This window comes from Amblyomma mixtum, chromosome 1, assembly GCF_055824585.1.
Source record: "Amblyomma mixtum isolate Tamu chromosome 1, ASM5582458v1, whole genome shotgun sequence".
Lineage (NCBI taxonomy): Eukaryota > Metazoa > Arthropoda > Arachnida > Ixodida > Ixodidae > Amblyomma > Amblyomma mixtum.
This window is the reverse complement of record NC_143012.1, coordinates 159,590,863-159,612,823: the sequence shown is the minus strand read 5'-3', so window position 1 is coordinate 159,612,823 and position 21,961 is coordinate 159,590,863. Positions and strand designations below refer to the sequence as shown.

General features: G+C 46.2%; 1 protein-coding gene across 2 annotated transcripts in view; it reads left to right on the top strand.

Annotated features, from left to right (window-relative positions):
- LOC149369521 (putative 4-coumarate--CoA ligase 3) overlaps positions 1–20,970 on the top strand; it is a 29,785-nt gene extending 8,815 nt beyond the window's left edge. Inside the window, exons 4-9 of one of the 2 annotated variants that reach the window (XM_089573587.1) lie at positions 447–649; positions 3,003–3,171; positions 6,283–6,564; positions 9,172–9,316; positions 12,324–12,593; positions 20,740–20,970. In XM_089573587.1, coding sequence (XP_089429713.1) covers positions 447–649; positions 3,003–3,171; positions 6,283–6,564; positions 9,172–9,316; positions 12,324–12,593; positions 20,740–20,858 — 1,188 coding nt within the window. In that variant the 3' untranslated portion in view covers positions 20,859–20,970. Of the gene's footprint in view, positions 1–446; positions 673–3,002; positions 3,172–6,282; positions 6,565–9,171; positions 9,317–12,323; positions 12,594–20,739 lie in introns of both variants that reach the window. The other variant, XM_089573594.1, reaches the window with a different exon arrangement.
- Positions 20,971–21,961: the final 991 nt, after the last annotated feature.

Below are 21,961 nucleotides of genomic sequence, written 5' to 3'. Positions count from 1 at the left end.
CAGCAGTCATAGCAGTCATTTGTCATAGCGAGAAGTCGGCTGCTCTGTAATGATCCGTACTGCTCTGTAATGTTCTCTAATGATAAACCAAATGATCACGCTTCACTGATAAAGGCGCCAAAGGCAAATTAAAGAAAACATTTTCAAATTATAATCGTGAAGCACACTACGGGCACCGGGCTTCGGAGTCCATACGTATTTGAGGGTTTGTGGGGCCAACCGAAGCAGATAACATGGCCAGTGAAGACAGCTAGCCCCATCATAAGCTATGCGGAAAAGGCAAAAGTCGCTGCCTATATATTGTTGGCTTGCTGCATAGCTCGTACCATTCAACTCTGTGCTCCCCCGCCCTTACATTAGTTGCTGTAACCTCATGCGCTGCGGAGTTTTCATTCAGCATGTTTCGCTTTTACGAGATCGTCGTCTTGCCTGTCTTCTTGGTTCAGGGTCTCTTCTGCATGAGACGCTCTGATGGCTTCGTGTCAGCCTCGACATTTTCTGAGCTGGACGAACGAGAGTTCCAGGAGAGCCCCGTTGCCGATCCCCAGAACACCGTCCTTGCAGTGTGCTACACGTCCGGGACCACGGGCCTGCCCAAGGGCGCTGAGTTTACCCACTATAACTTCGTCTCCTGCTTCTACTGTATCAGGTATAAAACTGTGACCGAACTGTTCTACTAGCTTGCGTCTATAAAATTATAGTGAACAGAATCACATTTTGGTAGCCGTAAACTAACATAGCAATTGTATTCAATAGCACGCTATATGCTGGTGTTGTGATAAAGGCCTTCATCTTCAACCTGGTTAGGCCCCCTGCAAGATAAATGCATATCATATCCCTCTCCAATTATTTATTTAACTACATGCATTGTTCTATCGCAGAGCAAGACATTACAGAAATAGGTACATATATAATCATCATGATACATTCATAAGTCACCAAAGGAAAATAAAAGAAAACAAACATAGGTAGAAATAGGAGTCGGTGAATATAGAAATGTCACAAACAGACAAAAAGAATCCATTGTCACATATGATTCAGTTATTGACTGGAAAATTCAGCTTGCGACTGTGTACGAAATGAACCAACCAGTGAGTTCTAGGTTTCTATGGCATTCTTAAAAAAATAATGTTTATAAGGCTCTATTGATGGCGGTAGAGGAAAAAAGTTCCGCGGCCTACTGCCTCTCGTGCATGGTGCAGAAGGGTTGAACTGAATTGGTGCTCACGCGGACGAAGTGCCGCGCACTATCTTGTGGAAAAGAATGATGCAGTGATGGATGCGCTTGCCAGCAAGGGATGGAAGTTGTAGGATGGCGGCATGAGTAGAGGTCAAGAAATTGCTGTCATAACACCGATAAAAAATGTGCCCTTTTTTTTCAGCACATTACAGTTGTTTTCTATCGCTTACATGTTAGGGTGACCAAACTGCAACTACCTAAACGTGCAACTGTCGATCGCAGGTGTCGATGAACGCGGCATTCTGTAAAGCACAGCACAACAAATTTCAGCCAACTGCTCGCCATTCCGCTGCCGGACGCATTGAAGAGTTGACAGCTAGTAGCCGGTATCACACTGTCCGGCAGCCACGTGATCGTTCTTTTCAGGCACAAGACATGCATTGTTCAGCCAGGTGCCCGTCAAGAAATAGTCATGCGAAGATTGATTCCACTATGTGAAGAAGCACCTTAACCCCGTCCGGCGCCAGGTGAAGCTATATTATACCCGCAGATATTTTAATCTCATCCGCCCAACTAACTTTCTGCCGCCCACTGCTATACGCTTGCCCGCTCTTGGAATAGCTCGATGTGAAAGTAATGGAAGATGTCTACAACAGCTGCACAGCCACAATAGTTCTCCATACATACAGCAACGGTGTCAACCAATGAGAAAGACCTCTCCAATCTACTCACCGCCTGTTTACAAGAGCTATTCAGAGACCTGGAATGGGGACACACTGGGATAAGAGTTAATGGAGAATATACTAGTAGTCTGCGATTGGCTGATTACTGGCTGATGACATTGCCTTGCTAAGTTATTGAAGGGATAAACTGCTGTGCATCGTCAATGACTCGCGCAGGCAAATCAAAATGGTTGGTCTAGAAATTAATATGTAGAAAACTAAAGTAATCTTCGGAAGCGAACAGCAGTTTATAAATGGTAGCAAGGTGTTGGAAGCAGGAAGGGAATATGTCTACTTAAGGCAGGTAGTGACCGCAGATCCAGATCACGAGAGAGAAATGACAAGAAGACTAAGAATAAGGTCGAGCGCGTTTGGCGCGTTCTCGCAGATCATGAATGGTAGTTTACCATTAACCCTAAGGATAAAAGACATAACAGCTGTATCTTGCAGTACATACCCAAATTACATAAACGTAGAGGCTAATGAAAAGGGTCCAGCTTCAAATGGCAATGCAGCGAGCTTTGGAAAACAAAATTATAGGTCGGACGTTGAGACCGCAAAAGGGCACAGTGGGTCTGGGAACAAACGTGGGTTAATGGCACCCTTGTCGAAATCTAGAGGACTAAATTTCTTGGCGAGGACATGTAATGCGAAGACAAGATAACCGTTGGTCGCTTATGGTAACGGAGCGGATACCGAGAGAAGGAAAATGTAGCCGGGGCGCAAGAAAGTTAGGTGGCTGAATGAGATTAAGAAATTTGTGGGGATACGGAGGCCGCAGCCGGCACAGGGCAGGGCTAATTGGAGAGATATGCGAGAGGCCTTTGTCCTGCATAGGACGCAGTCAGGCTTCTGTGATGATTAGATTGACGCACGCCAACTTCAATTTGTCGTCAGCGTTTTTTCAACACAATGCGCATGATGAGCGTAGATATAATGCTAAAGGTACAAGTGTTCGAGGTTTCATGACTTCTGACTTCGTTACCAGGCGTCACTACCTCGGTATATGTGAGCCGTGAACGATGCAGTCGCCGCTTGCTGGAATATCTGGCTAATCGAGGTTGTGCTTTTCCGTGATGTCGTGCCATACTTCCATGCAGGCCACTTGTTCCCTGCGGAGAAACCGACATCATGCTGGGAATGAGCCCCATAACACACACGTCGGGGATGCTGTACACAATGACTTCCCTCCTGGACGGCGCCACGTGTGTTGTGGCGCCAATGATGATGAGGCCCCTGCAGATCATGGACATTGTAGATAAATACAAGGTATCAAAGCGAAGCTTGCCGCTGTTATAAGCCACATTATGCAAGCTGACGCACTGATTTTCCTTATACTCAAAAAGAAATCAGAGGACCGGTCCCATTTGGCATCATTTCGTCTGCAGCATTTTCAAATGCAAGGTTATAGTCGCTTGCTACCATGGTCACTATCATTATCAACCGAGTCATGTCCTCTAGGTGTCTGTCATTGATTTGCAATGAAACCTTTCATTTGCTAGGCACGGCCAGCATATTCCCACAAACTTCACAATCTCATCTGCCACCTATCTACCTGCAGTCTTGTGCCACATCTACATTCTTGTGCAACTTATTGTGTCTGCCTGATGGACCGCCGGTTTTGTTATCTGTGCCTATACGCCTTCCAAACGGCTATTTATTCTCTTTAATATGAGAGTGGATTTATTTCGCGCTTGCTTTGTTGTCTTCCTGTTTCCTTGCTGTTTATTAACTGTGCACCTGCCTTTCTTTTCGATAGCTTGCTGTATTGTTTGAAATTTGATTTTAAGCATTCCCGCTAGTCCCCGTCAGCAGTACACAACTGTAGCATACACTCTTTTTCAGGCAGCTGTTCATTGTCTTCCACTTCCTTGCAGGTCACTTCCGCTTTGCTCTAAACTACTGCTATTGTTTTCATAATGCTAAATATCAGTTTAATTCGTAACAACTTTGAGTCCAACCGTTTTGCTCTGTGCGACAACGTTAAAAGCCCTGTCCTCCAGAAAATTCAGAGTCGGGTTTGTGTTCGTGAGCGTTTCCAGCAGGTCCGCTCAGGTCACGTCACCTTGCGACGTCATCCCTGGCTGCCCACCGTAGCAGGTAAGCAAACAAGCGAAGGGGATTGAGGGGCTCGTTATAAATATGAAAGAAGCCAACAGCCACAGAAACCAAGGGGCAAAGGGGATTTTTAATTTTATTTACTTTGTGGTGTTGATCAATTTTAGAATATTACTGAATATGTTATCGCTTAAAGCTAATTGATTAGAAAAGCAGAAGAAAAAACAACCACGGCCGCCGGTGGGATCCGAACCCACGACCTCCGAATTACGCGTCCGGTGCTCTACCTCTGAGCTACGGCGACGGCTGTCAAATCTTCTGCTTTCGGGGGTATTTATGTTTACAAGTAATCTAACCTTGAGAGTGTTCATCAGCGCCACCCACGTTCATAAGCGGCGGACGTAGAACGTCCTGTGTTACCGCAGGTGTGACGTAGAACGTCATCGAACGGAGAGGGTGGAAGCTGCGTGAGAACCCTCTTATGCTTCCCTATGGCGTCAAGGCTGCCAGAACCGAGACCCTCGCTAAGCAATTAAGCAAACAAGCGAAGGGGATTGAGGGGCTCGTTATAAATATGAAAGAAGCCAACAGCCACAGAAACCAAGGGGCAAAGGGGATTTTTAATTTTATTTACTTTGTGGTGTTGATCAATTTTAGAATATTACTGAATATGTTATCGCTTAAAGCTAATTGATTAGAAAAGCAGAAGAAAAAACAACCACGGCCGCCGGTGGGATCCGCAGGTGTCAGTTAAGGTAACGATTGATCACTCGGGAAGAGTAACCTGGGCAGCACAAGGCCCGCTGGGAGCACCTGCCATCGGAGGGCAGTGGCGCATCACTTAACCTCTGCACCACTGTGGCAGGAGTTGGTTGAGGACTCCCAGACATCTATGTATGTAAAATCGAGAGCGGCCAACTCTGCATATATGGGAACTGAGCCATTACGCTATCGCGTCATGTCCTTAAGGCAGAGCTTAAGTAAGAATTTACATTCTCCGATACCTCTCCTAAGTAATATGCAACATGTATTCAATCATATATTTGGAGGCTATGAAATCAATCTTAATTTAATTTGTATCCCTACTTATTCTCTGCACATCGAACTGGCGACTTCTTACAATATGGAATAAATATTTGCGGAGCCTTCGTGTCACAGTGCTTAACACCACTCTTGAGGCGCTTTACTTTTAGAGGTTAGGGCTGGGTACATGCGGATAAATATTCGCGGCAAAGTTTAAGCCAATGGTTATTTTTCTGTGCTTGTTGCAAGGCAAGGCATGGATAGGGCACACTTCCGTCTAATTTAATTGCCTGCCGCTGTCACCACGCTGTCACCATATATGTTTAAAATAATCTGCCGTTTAAACATGGTCTCAGTGTGCCGAGTTTTCATAAAGCGGCAACAGTTGGGCGGTGAATAGAATTTTTGAGTAGGAGAGCGACAAGGTAGTTCTTATATTGGGACAATAAGTGCGGCGCTGGAAATAGGCGCAACGGAGGTGCAAACCGAGGCGAAAAAACTTGCCGTCCGCTTTCGGCTTGGTTCTTATTGGCTACGATCTGTTTCTGTGAAAATATTATGTAGGACTAAATTAGTTATAGCTTTTTAACAATTTTTTCTTGCCTGACAAAAAAAATTGCATCTTTACCGATCAGAGTTCATGCAATGATTTGCAATAATCAGCATGCATATTTGGGCAATGCTGAGATTGCGCGTTTTAAACGGCGTCTTCAAACACTTGCACCAAGGCAGTGTTGGCTATAATATTGACGAAAGCTATGAAATATCTGACGCTTCCCATTAGCGTCACATGGTGTAAACAATTATTTGAACTTCGCTTTATTCCCAGCATTCGTGTTCTATGCTTTGGAGTACCCTGCCGCATAGTTTTGCGCATATGTATTTAATTAGTTGGCACCCGTATTAAAACCGCTGGCAGTTACATTAATTGCTTTGTAGTCGGATCAGGTTTATTGGCGCTAATAGTTTAATAGTTGGCTTTTTAATTAAATATGCTGTCGCTTAGATCAAGTGGTTTGCACTGAGATTAAATTACATGGAGTGCAGATTATACCAGTCCACTCTAAGATCATTTCCGCTGACATTAGGATTAAATTTATGGATAAAACCACCAGTGCCACATATTGCCGTAGCCAGAAATATTGTTCAGGGGGTGTTATACACCGCCGGTAAAAAAATAACAAAGCTGGTATAAATTTACTGTTCATGTTCTAGTACATGCGCGTTTAGGCGCGTTTTTTTTCCAAGTCGAGGTCCTCCACCACCTAGCTTATTGTATGAATCTCCGTTTTCACGCAGATCACAGCGGCATTGCTGTTTCCGCTCCAGCTGCAAGGCCTGCTGCTCGAGATGCAGCGCAGTGGCCGGGGTCTGCCCACCCTGAGGGGCATTGCGGTGGGCGGAAGTGTGCTCCCGACTTCCGCCGCCGAGGCAGCTCGCAAGGCCTTCGTCGGCATCGAGAACCTGCTGAACCTGTACGGCATGACGGAATCTTGTGGCATCGTTACTGGTCAGCCGAAAACCGGCAAGCCGCACACTGGAACTGACGTTGGCGTACCCGCAACGATGGTTGAGGTCAAGGTATGTTTGTGTGCACTGCTGTTTATGGACAGCAAACGCGCCTTTACGGCGACAAAAGAAACCTGCACTTGGATTACAAGCTGAGCAAGGAATCCCCGGTGGGAATTTTTTTCCTGTCTGGTGAGGCTGTCCGACGGATGAAGAAAGAAGAGATAGATGGCTCTTCATAGATTATACGGTAGATAATAAATGTGGCAATTCTTCCTAGGGAACTATTCTGAGAAATCTTAGAACAGATTCATGCGTTTAACCTGTTGATGGCTGTTCCAGACGGCAATGACCTTATTACAGTTTCAGCCAGACATTATGGTATTTAAGGGAAACTGGACATCTCGAAGAACGCAAAGGAGTGGAATGTGTGAAACTTGCAGGTAATGCACGCAACGTATTTTTGTGCTAGCATTAGGCAGTATCTAAGACGTCATATCACCGCTTGTCAGGAGCAGAGTACTTAAAATACGTGAACGTGATTTTTCCAACAAGAAGACTACAGTAAAAATCTTACCAGGACTCCCTGTTCAGTGCATCATTACTCGGTGTATCATTTTTTTTGTTTTTGTTGGTTCCAGTGTCTTTCTACCAACAGGGCATTGTTGTTTCCACAGTAGACTGCTAATAAAAAGCAGAGGTTATGATTTTATTTCTGGTGCCTATCAGACTTGCCATCGTATTTTCCAGGTTCATGTCCTCAGCCATTAAAATAATTATTCTATGCCGTTTGCCTGCAGGTACAGGATGTTCCAAATCCAAATTCAAATCCAAATTTACGAGGATGCTGAGACATTTCTCTTCCATTTTCACGCCTAAATCACCTGTTCTTGATGCTATGAATCATTCTTGCTGCAATTATCGGATAATTATGGAAAGACTGTGCCTGACGCGTTTTTAAGAAATATTTTCTCACTCTTGTGTACATCACTAAAATAGCTCAGCACTGGGCGCACATATATCTTTCACGAATTGAGGTGCGATAGACATGCAACTTGTTAGTACAAAGTGTGAAGGACGGCTGCTGTTACCACACAGTTATGTATTATCCTTTTGTCCATGAACACGGCGTGTTGTATCTTTCGCGCTAACCTGAAATATGCTTGATGAATTAAAACAGCGCAAGGAACGGGACGAAAACACGAAGGAAGAAGACACAGACACGGGCGCTGACTAACAGCGCCCGTGTCAGCCCCCGTGTCTATGTCTTCTTCCTTCGTGTTTTCGTCCCGTTCCTTGCGCTGTTTTAATTCATCATGCATTACCAACTAGCCCGGCATCTTGCACTTCTGAAATATGCTGTTACCACAGATTCCTTGTTTAAAATTTATCCTGCGAAAATTTGCTTCTCGCCTCAACTGTTGCGAATCCTGCGTTCACTTAATTCTTCTGCCAGTTGCCACGCACAAAAAGCACAGTGATATAAGAGGTCTGTAGCTTATCAGTATTTTCAGTTCTTCAAGAGGACTTGAAAAAAGTGGCCTCTCAGTTCGAAAGGTTATTCTACTGGAGCATTTTGTGAGCCCCTTGTTTTACTGCATGGCTATTTTTGTGATTTCTGGTAGCGAATATTTCCTGATGCTCAAATGCCTACAAACACTGATTTGTTTCTTAAGAAAGATTGAACAATGCACTGCCAGTAGTAACACTCAAAATGTTCTTCGGCTGCAAAACCAGGGCGAACTGCTTCTGTTCACGAGAAGCTCGCCACGTAAGCCGGGAGAGTGCTGGTAACGAGGGAGAGAATAGAAAGGGGACTGAGGAGGAACAGGACAGTACAAAAGAGTGTGCAAGCTTGGCATTTAACTTCACGGCCGCTGGGGTAGGAGGGGTCAGAGCTGTAGCGGTACAAAAGAAAAAGTCTTGCTTGTGACTCAGTCCCTTTGCTGTAATTTTACTAAGAGCATGAGCCTGGGAAATAGAGAGACAGGAGTGTTTAGGCAGGAATAGTGGAGACCAAATGCACCTCTTCGCGTGTCGCTGCCGCATTAAGTGCCGCGACATTATTCTCAAGGTGCCCACAAACACCCGGCAGCTAGTCATTCTCAAACATGTGATGTTTAATACAGAACAGCTGTTTTCCCAGTTGTCCCTGTGTACTCCACTCTCGCACAAGCCACTGCCAGCGCCTCCTAGAAAGCATCTTACAGTTACCCATCTGCTGAGTATCCGATGCTCGCAGAGATATTTCACTGCGGAACAACGAAACCGCGCACAGGCAGTGGTCCTTATACAATTCGCCTATTTTAAAAGTAACCGCGTTCCCCATACCGCTTCTTATGCTATCTGGACATTTAATGTTATCCAGAAGAACATAGCGGTGCCGTCAGGTTCACGTAACGCACGTTGTTCTTCCCTTTCATCGGGATTCGCGACGGCAGCGTCACCGTACCACCAGAGAACCACGCTCGCCGTGATTACTTTCCACTGGTTGCATTTGGTATAGGCTGTACCGGCCAGCCATGAGAAAGATACTCTTTTGTTCGTGGGTGCTGGCCATGCATATAAAAAAAAACTTAACACATTTCCAACCTTTGCTGGAAGATCTTTGGTGCTTTCATGAATTGTGTCGCGCATACCAAAGTCCCTTTTTTGATGTTATTTTTTGTCAAATTCTAGGTCGTAGACGTGGTCACTGGTCAGAAACTTGGACCGCATCAAACAGGAGAGATCTGCTACCGCAGCCCATCTGCGGTCAAGAGTTACTACAACAGGCCCAAAGAAAGTGCCGAGCTCTACGACAAGGAAGGGTATCTGAAGTCAGGTGTGCAGTTGCTGGCATTATCCTTTCTATTTTCTCTGCAACTGAATACAATGATGAGCAAAAAAACAAGGGATTGAATCATTTTGACTGCCATAGAGGCATTATTAACAATTTTTGTTTTATTTTTACGCTTAGAAAAATGGTCAAAACAGTTTGGTTACACAAAAAATCCAATAGCGATGGCTGAAAATATAAAATGGCCCTGGCGGCATAATATGATAACCAAACGAAAAATTCAAAGACTTGGGAGACGCTTAGGGGGACAGGGTGGGCCCTATTCTATGCTTCTGATGTGTTTTCGGGCATGTCTTGGTACACTTTTCTCAACAACACACAGAGATGCCGCTTACCAGTTGGTATAGTTTTTGTCGTTCTTTTATGCGTTTTTGACTAAACGCAAACTATGTAACACAATTTGAACACAAATGTTCTACGACATTTTCCACGAGGACTAGATTTCAGCCCACTTTTGCGTTGTTTCTGTCTAAAAAATCAAAACATATAATCGCACATTCCTGATTTTGCTTCAATATGCTCTCACATAAGCTACAGTCACAGAATTGGCCTTCTGCTTCGTTTTCTTTTGAAGATAGTGGTACGATCGCAACAGAATATCTTGTTTCGGGATAAATGACTTAAAAGTAGAAAGTAACTTGATTTCGAAGTTTTTCACGCTGCCAGCAATTGCAGACCAACTTATTCCCATGTCACGACCTCCATTGTCATTATTCAACTCATCTTTGCGCTTCTTTACAAGTTTCCATTCCTGGCCTTTATTTTTACTTGCTGTGCTCCTCGACCAGCAGAAAAAACCTATCTGAGCTGGCAGAGTGCTGCTGCTTCAGGTTAGCCTAATGGGCTCTAGAACCTTAGTTCTTGCTATATAACAGGATCTACTCTTGACATCTTTAGGGCCTGTGGCACTAGAGAGGCATTTTTTGGAACTTGCTTTGAGATGATGACATGTCTAAAATTCTCTCATGGAGCCTAACAGCGCCAAGATTTTCCTAATTATATGTTTACTCCAGTTAAGCTAGGAAACATTCAGTTTCAGTCACAGAATTTTAAATCAGATGCCTGCGTGATAAGACATTACCTCTAAAAAAAGGTGACCTGGCTGTTCGCTTGCTCCTTTCAAAAGTACATACGATTATAACACATTGAACTGACGTAAAAAATTCAACTTTTTGGGGATTGTTTGCTTACCCTGTCCCCTTAAGCTTCACCTTAAGAGAGCGAGACGATAGCGCCCGCTCTGTAGTTATACCATCTACCCGACGTCATCACTCCGCACTGCACCTACAGACCCCCGTACGCAATGCCAACTTTCGACTACGCTTCCTCACAGACGGACGAGGACGTCACACTCACGCACAGCGCTCCTAGTGTCCTTCGCCAGAAGTGGAAATCTTTCGTTCTCTCAAGCTGTGCAAATCCTCCACCGCTAGCTCCGCTGGAACTTTTCAGACACTAACGACGCGACGGAGCCGCGGCAGCCCTAGTCTCTGCCGACACCGATGAAACCGGCTTTTTCCCCTCACGAGGTATCTAACGCTGTCGCTTTGAAATGCGAACAGCAGTTTCCATCAGCGCGTGTAGTAGAGCTTCAGGCGAACATGAACAACTTCTGGACGTGCACGGTGCCACTGCGATACTGCATCTCCATTGACCACCTCTTCGCAGCAATTTGCCTAGGTCATCGAAGTCGAAGAATTAGCTTGTACGGGCCGACGTAGCGTCGCAAAAGTTTTACACTCAGTCCGCGGCGAATCGGCGTCCAAACCCGAACTCTGTAACCTAGTTCGTATTTTGGGTTGCGTCTTCGTAGGTTTTAGCATCTGGCGTCGGTGCGCTGCTAGTCTGATGCGTTGCCGGGCAAGCCGCAGGGCTTCCTATGCACGCTGAAGGTATCCGGTGACGTCGACGATGTCTTAATCGGTGACGTTTAGCAGCATAGAGCCGAGCGTGGTCGCTGCCTCCCTCCCGCGGACTAGCCTCAACGCTGTCGTCTTGGTGGTCTCTTGCACTGAGGTGTTATAAGCGAAGACAGCGTAGGCCAGAATGACGTCTGGACTTCTCCTTTGCCCCCACGTAAATGGCGGCAAGCATGCCGCCATTGGTTTGGTTAAGTTGTTCCGTATTTGCCTGCGTAGAGTACGCATTTGTCCTCCGGTGACATGTCTCACTGTAGCCCACGACGTCCTGCGTCAGATACGCTGTGAGCGCTGTTCTCCTGACCGTTATAAGTACCTCTGGGAGACCGGCCGTGCCACAATAGAATGCATTCCACAATATATTTCGCGACGAACCAAAATAATGCAAAAGCATTCGAACTAAAACAGTTTAAATTGAGTTTTCGATTAGCATATAGGAGGCTGTAAACGACACTATAATTGCCCACTGCGTATAGCAAGATGCTCTGATAAAGGAGAAGACTTATAGGCTTACTCCGTAGCACGTCGCCGCTTGATTCATAACTTAGAAAACAGAAACACTCCAGGGAGCTTTCTAATGGGAAGTGCAAAGAATCTGTGCGGCATTATGACTTCCGGCTGGACTCACTGCCGCTTTCGACCGTTTAAATGCCGCACTATGAAGCAGTGTTTCAAAGACGAAATTTCTATTGACGATAAACGCGTGTAACCTTTAAAAAAATATAGTAACACATTCAATGTATATTCATTTGTTTTCGCATGTTCCATTTCTGGAAGATTGGCGTTTCCCATATACAGAATCCTAATGTCGTTTAAAACAGCTTTTATTGTCTGTGCAGTGTTGATGTTGTATTCTTGCTATCTGACCAAAACTACTTATCTGCCTGCGATGTCTTTGAAAATTATGGAGAGCAAAGTATAGAGGAAGCCACTATACTTGGACAATATTCTCCTTAACCGTGTGAGCTGTATCGCATACAGCGCTACAAGAGCCGTGGGGAGCAGGAAACCATTTCTTGTGCAATCGCTTTTATAGCCTAGCTATGATACGAACGACCCAATACTCCTTGCAGGTGATGCTGGCTACTACGACAAAGACGGGCGGTTCTACATAGTCGACCGACTGAAGCAAATGATTAAGTGCATGTCCACCCAGTTCGCTCCAGCCGAACTGGAAGAGCTGCTACTTGGCGAACACGCAGCCGAAATTGCCGAGGTATCCGTGGTGGGCCTACCGCACAACGAGTTGGGTGAGGCGCCCGCAGCTGCCGTCGTACTGACTGAAGAAGGTAGCAGGCGTGACCGTCAGCAGCTCGCCGAGAGCATCAAGGCCACTGTGGAACGTGAGTGCTCCATGCGGCAGTCCAGCCCTCACCACTTCTTCACCTCATAATCATCCTGACTCCGCTTACTGCAGGGCGGATACCTATCCCATGTCTCTCCATTAACCCTGTCCGTCGCCAGCTGCAGCCACCGTATACTCGCAAGCTTCTTAAACTCATACGCTCAGCTAACTTTCTGCCGCCCCCTGCTACGCTTGCCTTCATCTTGAAATCCATTCCGTTACAGTGAAGGACCAGCGGTTACTTTGCCTTCGCATTACATGCCCTGAAATGCATGTACATATCAATTATAGAAGCGGCACTTCCTATGGCGAGACTGCTTCCTTTTGATGCTTCGGCTGCTCATAAAGCAGGCTTGCATGCAGAACGCGTCTGTGCGTTGAAATCGAACCAGTGATCATGTGCTGGAAGAGAGACACGCTCGCATAAAATCGTCCCTACGCCATGTAATCATCCCTCATAGTGGAGTGTTTCGACGTATATTTTTTTTGTATGTTCATTATTTTACCACAAACACTGTGCTAGTCTTACAATGCAGCAAAAGCAGGGATTTTTGTCTTGAGCATTTGCAGTACACCACCCAATAGCCAGCTCCCCACCGCGTCCCCCCCCCCCCCAAGCTAAGGGGCTACCCATCCAACCACCCACCACTATCATGAATTAACCTAGTCATCTCTTCCCACCTTCACCCTCCAGAAGCGCCACCTACAACTAACCCACTTACGCCCACCCTCCGTAAGGCCTCGACGCACCTGAAGCCCATGCACCAGCGGAACGAAAACGCCACGGCGGATCGTATTCAAAGAGGCTGTGTAAAAGGCGGCTACCCTCCAGAAGCACCACTCGCCATCCAGCTCCTCACCCGCCCTCCTTCATTGTAAAATAGCGAAAAAGAAGACAGACGAAAGACAGATAGAAAAAAAGACAAGAGCTTGTCCAATGTCCTTTCACTGGCCGCTAGTCTTTTGCTCTGTTTCAGAGTGAACAATTGCCATATAGCCCAACTAGGGTTTTTCTAAACACCACCCTCGTAGCTAGTTGTCCACCCATCAGTCACCCCTCCACCTACCCACCCCACCATCGCAATCCAGAAATATCACCCACCCTCATCCACCGTAACCCATCTTCGCCCTCGAAAAAATACGGTCGAGTGTACGGAGCCTCGTCTTAAAAAGTTGGTTTGGTTTGTGGGGTTTAACGTCCCAAAGCGACTAAGGCTATGAGAGACGCCGTAGTGGAGGGCTCCGGAAATTTCGACCACCTGGGGTTCTTTAACGTGCACTGACATCGCACAGTACACAGGCCTCTAGAATTTCTCCTCCAAAGAAATTCCAGCCACCGCGGCCGGGATCGAACCCGCGTCTTTCGGGTCAGCAGCCGAGCACCATAACCGCTGAGCCACCGCGGCGGCTCTTAAAAAGTTGGAAATTGTTGTTTTTTACGTCCCAACGTAACACGTTGGCTATGAGCAGAACCGTAGCTTAGGGCTCCAGATTAATTTACACCTCGTTGGGTTCTTTATCGTGCGTTGACATCACACAACACACGGGCGCATTTATCTAAGTTCTGCCTCCACCGAAACACGGCTGCCGTGGCCGGAGATTAACCCGCGTCCTCCTTCTCAGCACAGCAAAGGCATTCATTGTATTGTAAAGATTGCAGGGAGCATCGACATTAAACAAACTGCGTTCACAGAATGCTCGCATCAGAAGTCTGAGCGCCCCATGAATTCTTAGTGCGCTAGCATTAGAATAGACGATATGCGAAATTGCTTTGCGGTCTGGCAACACCGCGCCCACAACTTTCGGTTTCCATCTTGGCTCGGTCGAGCTCGTCGAGCTGGTGCATCGCTTGCTATGCGTACTTTCTTCTTGCGAGTGGAATTTCAACAGGCAAGCTTCAGCTGCTGCGTTGTTTTCACAGCTGATCTTTGACCAAATGTATGTGCTTTCAATAAGCGCCAGCTTATTCCTACCGCATCCTCAGCTTCGCTTGAAGTCTGGCGCTGATGATCGCAATAATCGGCACTCGAAAGTGGGTTGGAAAGTCGAACCGTGACCGTGTGCTGTTGTCGTTTTAATGCTCGCAATAAAGCACCAGTTCATGCATCACGCATTATCATGGCTATTTTATTCCCAGGTGGACGCGAATTCATCTGGTAGGGTAGTGTGCGGTTATTTTGCGGTGAGTGCGCACGTGTGTAGACAAACTTCTGTGACAGTGCGAACTTTCGTTCGCGCCGACGGCAGGAGCTTCGTGCATTGCAGTATAATCACACAAGATGCTCGACCAGCTGCGTAATTCAATTCCTTTACTGTAATGTGCAATGTGCATCCGCGGTTTTCAACGTCACCGTTTCAGAGCCCGGCGTCGGTTGATTTTCGTCAAAATTCGTTGAATCCGCGTCCTGCTTAAGACGCAGTGAGTCGACATTAACAAGAAGAAAGTAGGCATGCACATATAATTAAAAATATTGTAAGCAAAGACGCAGCTTTTTTTTTTCAGATAAGCACTGAGCCACCGCGGCGGCTTGATTAGAGAAAGACGCTGCAGCTGTAGGTGCATGCACGGACTCGATACGCTGGTCAAACTGTGTGTGCAGGGGCGAAATTAGCATGTTCAGTTGCTTCCGAAACTTAATTAGCTTACTCCCAAACTTGGCCACATGGCTTTGTTGCGAAGCAAGCTGTTGGAGCTTGCCACAACGATAATAAAATCTTATGGCCTGAAGCGTTTTCAGAACACTGTTGCACGTACTTTCTAGCTTAGAATTGCGTCCCTCCTTCATAATAAAGTAGCTATATTATTCGCTTCTTTTTTTTAGATTTTCGTCGCTGCACATATCGAAGGTATAGGAATCCTCAAGAAATAAAGCATTCGCGCCTCAGTTTTTATACGTAGGGTGTATTGCTTCACAAAGCATCCTTATAGCGCATAACATATGCGTATGGTCCAGAGAGTTTGCTCGCCCTTCTAAAACTAACTGAACACGGGAAAAACTTAACTGAACACGTAGCAAACTAAGCAGCAATCGGTATATGGTTCTTCGAGTGAACTTATTTCGCCACGGCACGAGCGATTGGCCCGCTCAAAAAAATTACCTTCTCCATTGCGTTGTTCAAGTATGCGTCTATATATATTCTCGCCCGACCGGAGACTTGATAAGTGCACGAAATCGGCTTCTAATTTTGATCAGAGACAACAAAGGCTGTGGTCCTTATCTTAATTTAAACGCAAATCACCTCGAGAGATTTGTCAAAAATCAGCGCAGAAAGCAAAAGCTGCGCACTGATCCGCGTGCTGACACATGACACCTCGCATGGCGTTTTGTGTTAGTAAAACGTTGGGACGGAGTAAAACAATAGAAAAGCGAAAAGTTGGAACGCACCTAGTTCTGGCACGCTTCGTAGTGTCTTTTCACAGTGGAGAGGGTAGCGCAACACTGCATCGGCATTTTACTTTTCAAACGAAACGCAGCCGTTTTAACCCAACGCTGGGCAGCGGTTACGTTTTCTGTACCGTACCAACATGGAGGACTTAGTCCTCGGAGCGCCGAGAGATGGCGCTGCGCATTTCGCATATCGTCTATTCCCTTGCTGAAAAATCTGTCTGTCCGTCCTCCTGGAGCTTTGCTTGGCAGGTTGCAAAACAGGTAGAGAGAGAGAAACACCCACTCCACTTTGAGAGGAGAGGAGAGGGAAAGAAATACGGAGCAGGAAGACGTACATGGTAGGAAGGTGGCGAGGGGGGGGGGGGGGGGGAGTGGCAAGCTTCAGACGAGGAAATCCTCCATCCGCTTTCAGGGAAGTGGACGGAGATGCAAGGTGGACAAAATATTAGGAGAGGGTGAGAAGAGTGGGTGGGGAAGAGTGAAGGGGTCAGCGTGTCACATTATGATTGGTGGATTGGACCCTGGAGCATTGCTAGAATGCGTCAAAATGTGATTCACGGTCTGGGTCACGTCGCCTGCGCTCACGCTCCGGAGCCGCCAGACGCAGCAGATGCTCCATCCTGGTGTGCGCTGTTGCTAATATACTCTGCTGCGTCAGTTGTACACAGTATGTTTTTGTTGCTCGCTGACAGTCTGACACTGACGGCGAGGTGACGCTCATGCCTGCTTAGGCCTTTTGAAAAACGCAGTGAGGGTCAGGCTTTTTTTCTTGTCCCGACAGAGTAGAGTCTTCAACACTTGTAAAACCAGAAACGTGATCTATTCAGGGAACCGAAACTGAGTTTGGCTGCTGACGAAATAGCCGCATTCCTCTTTTAGGGGCGGTTTTCATAGGCGTTGATCAAGCACGACGGCGCTCGGACTTAGCGTGCTGGCGTGCTCCTCGCGCTTTCCCCCTCTGCCTGCTGCAGGCGCGGGTCACTTCGCACAGGGCAGTTTTGGCGCCGAGTGAAGCGCTGCCGCGGTGGCCTAAACGGTTTTCGACAGCCACTTATCGACCCAGGGAAGCAAACAGTTTGAAACAAAACTACTACGCAACTGGCATCGCAGCTTTCACGCCATCAGTGAAGCGAAAACATGTTCTTCAGGAAGCCGACAGCCTATTTGCTACCGCACAAACATCATTGAACCACGAAGTTCTTGCGGCATAGTCATCTGACAAAATGTCAGTACTCCCTATACTATACGCACTTTTCTGTTGTTTCTTTTTCTTTTTTTTTTAATATGAACGCAGGAGCGTCTACTAACGAGCCGGGGCGAAATGTGCGAATGGACTCGCGTGCGCTCAGCGAACTGTTCGGTGCAAATGTTCTCTGCTAGAATATTTCGGGAAACGGATCCAAACCTGTTCTTTTTAGCAGCAAAGGTACCGGCCCAATATTGGGAATGGATGGTTTCAGTCTGTTCCTTTGTATGACCGGCTTTGCCAATACGTTTTCAATGTTGGGCTGATTAGCTGTGCTGCCGGGGTTCTTTCTTTTTAGAGCGCAGTCAGGTGTAGGAAACTTCCATGAATACCATTGACCAGCCAATCCAGACAACAGCGCCAATACCTCCCATAGCCGCTGGAGGAAAACTAACGAAAGCGTCGTATCGCCGTCATGGCGACGGAATCCAGAAGAGAGAGAAAAAAATAAAACACTATTCTCGAGCGGCGTTCAAACCACTGCTTACGAAAACAGAGGCACTTCCTTTGCCGGTGCCGAAGACAAATGGACCATCTCGGCAGTTTCTGGTGTTGCTGAATGTACAGGAATTTATTCGTTTCTAGACATCAGTTTTCCTTCAGTCACCAGGTTGTGCTGGAGTAGTTGAAACCGAACATAACTGGAGTTTCCTACCCCTGGCGCAGCTCTTAGGCGCCCGTTTTTGCGTTGCGCGGTGTGCCTCGGCGCTAACCGAGCGAAATATGGCAGCGGATGACCGAAGAGATGGAACGCAGAGCGCAGCGGAGGACGAAAGAGGACGATAGCTAAGAGGAACGCGGAGAATGAGGGAACGGCGGCAGCGTGAAGAGGAAAGAATGAATGTTTGGTTGTCAGGAATTGAAAGGCACGGTAACGGTATCACTTCTATATGAACACCTCAATCGCACCGTAAGGTGCGATTAGGATAGAGAGAGGAGCCGTAGAAGAGGGCGCCGGAAAATGCGTCAGAGACGCTTACGAATGCTTGCATGCGAGAATGCGAAAGCGTTGAAATGCTGAATCATGATACATTGCAGAATGACTATGAGTCATGATCATGAATATGGACCACGACTATGCATACTGCGCAGCGGCGCTCGAAAATATTATTAGCGAGAAGAGGAATCTTTGGGTAAATATTTTATTAATGCTGACATCAAATAAGAGGCCACGTCGTAGCAACGTCATCTGATCCTATTGTCACGTAGTGGTGACTGCATTCCGGCGAAAAGGAAAACAACGCGAATGGCTCCTAGACAAAAAATTCAGGAGGCACTTAGGCTCTCTAAAGTGCTGCAAGGCGAAAGCGTTTCCTGGCCGCTGTTTCTTTTTATTTACTTTTTTATTTTTCATATTTTGGTTTTTATTTATTTTTTTGCCTTTTCTTAACCTTATTATTTTTATTTTTATTTCCACATTTCATTTTTATTTTGTTTTCATTTTTCTTTATTTTCTTATTTTTATTTTTTATTTTCCTTCTTTTGACTTTACTCCTTTTATTTTATTTATGAAGTTCATGCATTCACTAGATGCGCCTTTATTAATGCTGGAACCTTGAGCCTTTTAAGCAGTGACGCCGAAAGGGGGACGAATCTGCCGACGCGTCTGTCGACACGGCTGCCGACGCGTCTGTCGACACTCCTGCCGACGCGTCTGTCGACACTTCTGCCGACGCGTCTGTCGACACGGCTGCCGAAGCGTCTGTCGACACTTCTGCCGACGCGTCTGTCGACACGGCTGCCGACGCGTCTGCTAACGGCAGTATGAGGCATTAAAGGCTTTCGCCTTAAAACTCTTTATTCGGGCTGACTTGCGCCCGCAACGAACTCAATCACTTGGACCCGCCGCGGTGGCTCAGTGGTTACGGCGCTCGGCTGCTGACCCGAAAGACGCGGGTTCGATCCCGGCCGCGGCGGCTGAATTTCTTGAAGGCGAAATTCTAGAGGGACGTGTGCTGTGCGATGTCAGTGCACGTTAAAGAACCCCAGGTGGTCGAAATTTCCGGAGCTCTTCACTACGGCGTCTATCATAGCCTCAGTTGCTTTGGGACGTTAAACAGCAATAAACCAAACCAATCAATCAATTGGCGGCGGCGTAGGAACAAGCGTGTTCGGCGGTCGTAGAACAGAATCCCCGCTGCTCTCGGCAGTGCTCTTTTTAAAGCTGATAGCGAAATTTGGAAATGAAGCTTGGAAAGTTACTAGAGCATTCTGGAATAACGTAGAATCGGATCCACCTTGATCCGATCAATCGAGATAAATCTAGGCGCGTCTTGCGTCACAAACGAAGCGAAAAAACGGCGTATCGGCAGCCTTGAAGAATGAGCAAACACAAAGATTCGCGGCAGTATTACTTCCCTTAACTCTTCATACTTTGGTGCACAAAAGAGGTGGTACCACGTTGCTTTTCTAATCTGTTCTAAGCGGCTTGCAGAAAACGAAACAACAAGACGTGTTAGGCTCAGAGCAAAGTGAGGCTGAGTCCATTATTAAAAGTCGCAAAAAAGAGGCATTTGTTACGTAGCGTGTGCTCCGAAAGGAATGAAGGTGTTTGAAAGCTACTATCTTACTCAATGTGCAAGTATTCGCCTCTTTTGCTTTGACGTGAACAACGACAACTGAGACACACACAGTTTGACGATGATCCTACTGTGTAAGCCTCAGTTTGCACTGTTCCCTTCATGGTGTTTCATAGCAATCTAGCCCGCCGAAACTGCCTAATGGTCTGTTTTGATTGGGGAACTTTAAAATGCAGAGATAAAGAAACGCTTGCGCACTGGTTCCTCTATTTGTTTTTGAGTGCAAAGAACTGTTATCAGAGAGCACCGGTGATGTTACGGTTGCTCATGTAAACGGAGACTTCAAGAGAGAGGTGAACAAGATAATACGAAATCAGGTGGATTGAGATCACATACGGTTGTTGCTAAAACAATCTTAGCTTAAGCTCACCTGCCTCCGTTTAAAGGAGAGTAGATATCCGAATGAGCTTTTCAGTAATTCCCTTCACAGCCGAGGCATTGAGGCTTGAAGACCTTCAAAGGTTGCTAAGAACTGCCACAGACCAGTGGCAACAGCAGCGATAAGTTCAGCGCCAAGAAGTGAAAAGAGCAGAATGAAAGCGTGAAAAAACTAAACGAACACGTTTTCTTGCACAAGAGTAAAAAATATATATAAGGTGCCCTCAGCCAGGTAATATAATGCACATAGCTGACAATCCGGCTATTAAAAAAGCAAAGAGAATACCAAAAGCGGGGAAATTAATTTGAGGGAACTGAGAGCTGCATTAAATAGAAGCTTAAGCGAAAGTTGGGTAGCCAAACCAAATCAAGAATAAGTGAACTTCGTTAAGAGAAGCGATTGCCCCGAAGTGGAGTGAATGATAATTATGTGTTTATCATAGTGTTTCTGCGGGAGGTTATCCGCTGACGGACGGGCTGCTGTCGAGAATACAAGTTATTGGCGGCACCATGTCTGCTACGAGACCAATTTTACCTTGTTCGTTTTTTCAGGTAACCTAGCTGTCCACAAGCACCTCTACGGTGGCGTCTTCTTTTTGGAATCTCTGCCAAAGACGGAGACCGCCAAGGTTAACCGACCAGCACTGACCCGCTCTCTCCTTCAAGCCTAACAGACTATTGCTAAGTGAAAGAAATGTTGCGCATGCGGCTAGTACACGTCCACTGATCTGCGAAGGGCTTTGTTTGAAGCGCAAGACGAGTTGCTCCAGACCAGGCATTGGCCACTGGAAAGTCACGTCACATTCAGAACTTTAATAGCGAGGCTGCACTGGTGCAAGACAGGGTTCACCGGGGATCAATGGCAGACACCTTTGTCTTACGGCGGGCGCAGTTCGAGTAGTGGTGACAATGATGATTAGAAAGTGGCAATGATGCAGTTACCTGAAGCAGCGACAAAAATTTTATTCAACTTCGCACTCTTAGCTGCCCTGTTACACTTGCATTCGCATTATTACCCTTCTTGCTGCTTTGTAGATATCTAAAAGCGATAGAAATAAATACCAAAATAAACAAATTACATGTTATTTGTGCTTAAATTCAGTCCCATATCAAGTGCCTCAAAAGAATACAAAAAGCCCAGTTAGGCTTGTGTTCAATATATTTGCGAGATAACATTCCCCCTCTAAATTTATGACAGAAAATTCTATGCCTTGAATGCCCTTGAATCCCGCCGAAAGCTGCTGGAGATTCCCTTTTCTGCTTTTTAACAATGAACGAGTTGCCTTACACAACGCCAGCAATGACACGGCACACGTTATCATTCTGATTGATTGACGCCCTATTATCGCGGCAATTTTGTTACAACTTGAAACTTTTAGCTAGTCTGTTACAGTTGTATTGGCACGGCTACTCTTGTTGCTGTTTTGTAAATATCTAAAAGCGAAAAGAATAAATCCCAATCCAAAGAAATTACTGTCTTCGTTCTTTGTTCTTCCGTTCATTCCAGTATCAAGAGGCACAAAGGAACAGAAAAACGGCAGTTAGGTTTGTATTTAAAGGGACTATGCAATAAATTAACTGAGATTAAGTAAAGCAGGACGGAGGTAGGCATTCCATCACTCGTCACCCCAGCGCAAGAATTTTTGAGCTAACATCAATAACACCGAAGTGAGAGACGATTAAAAATTATGCTCCTCCTTTCCCCCTGAACTCCTACACGCGGTTCATGAGAAAAAATTTAAGAAAACAGCTCTGAGACTGGGCCCCGCCCATG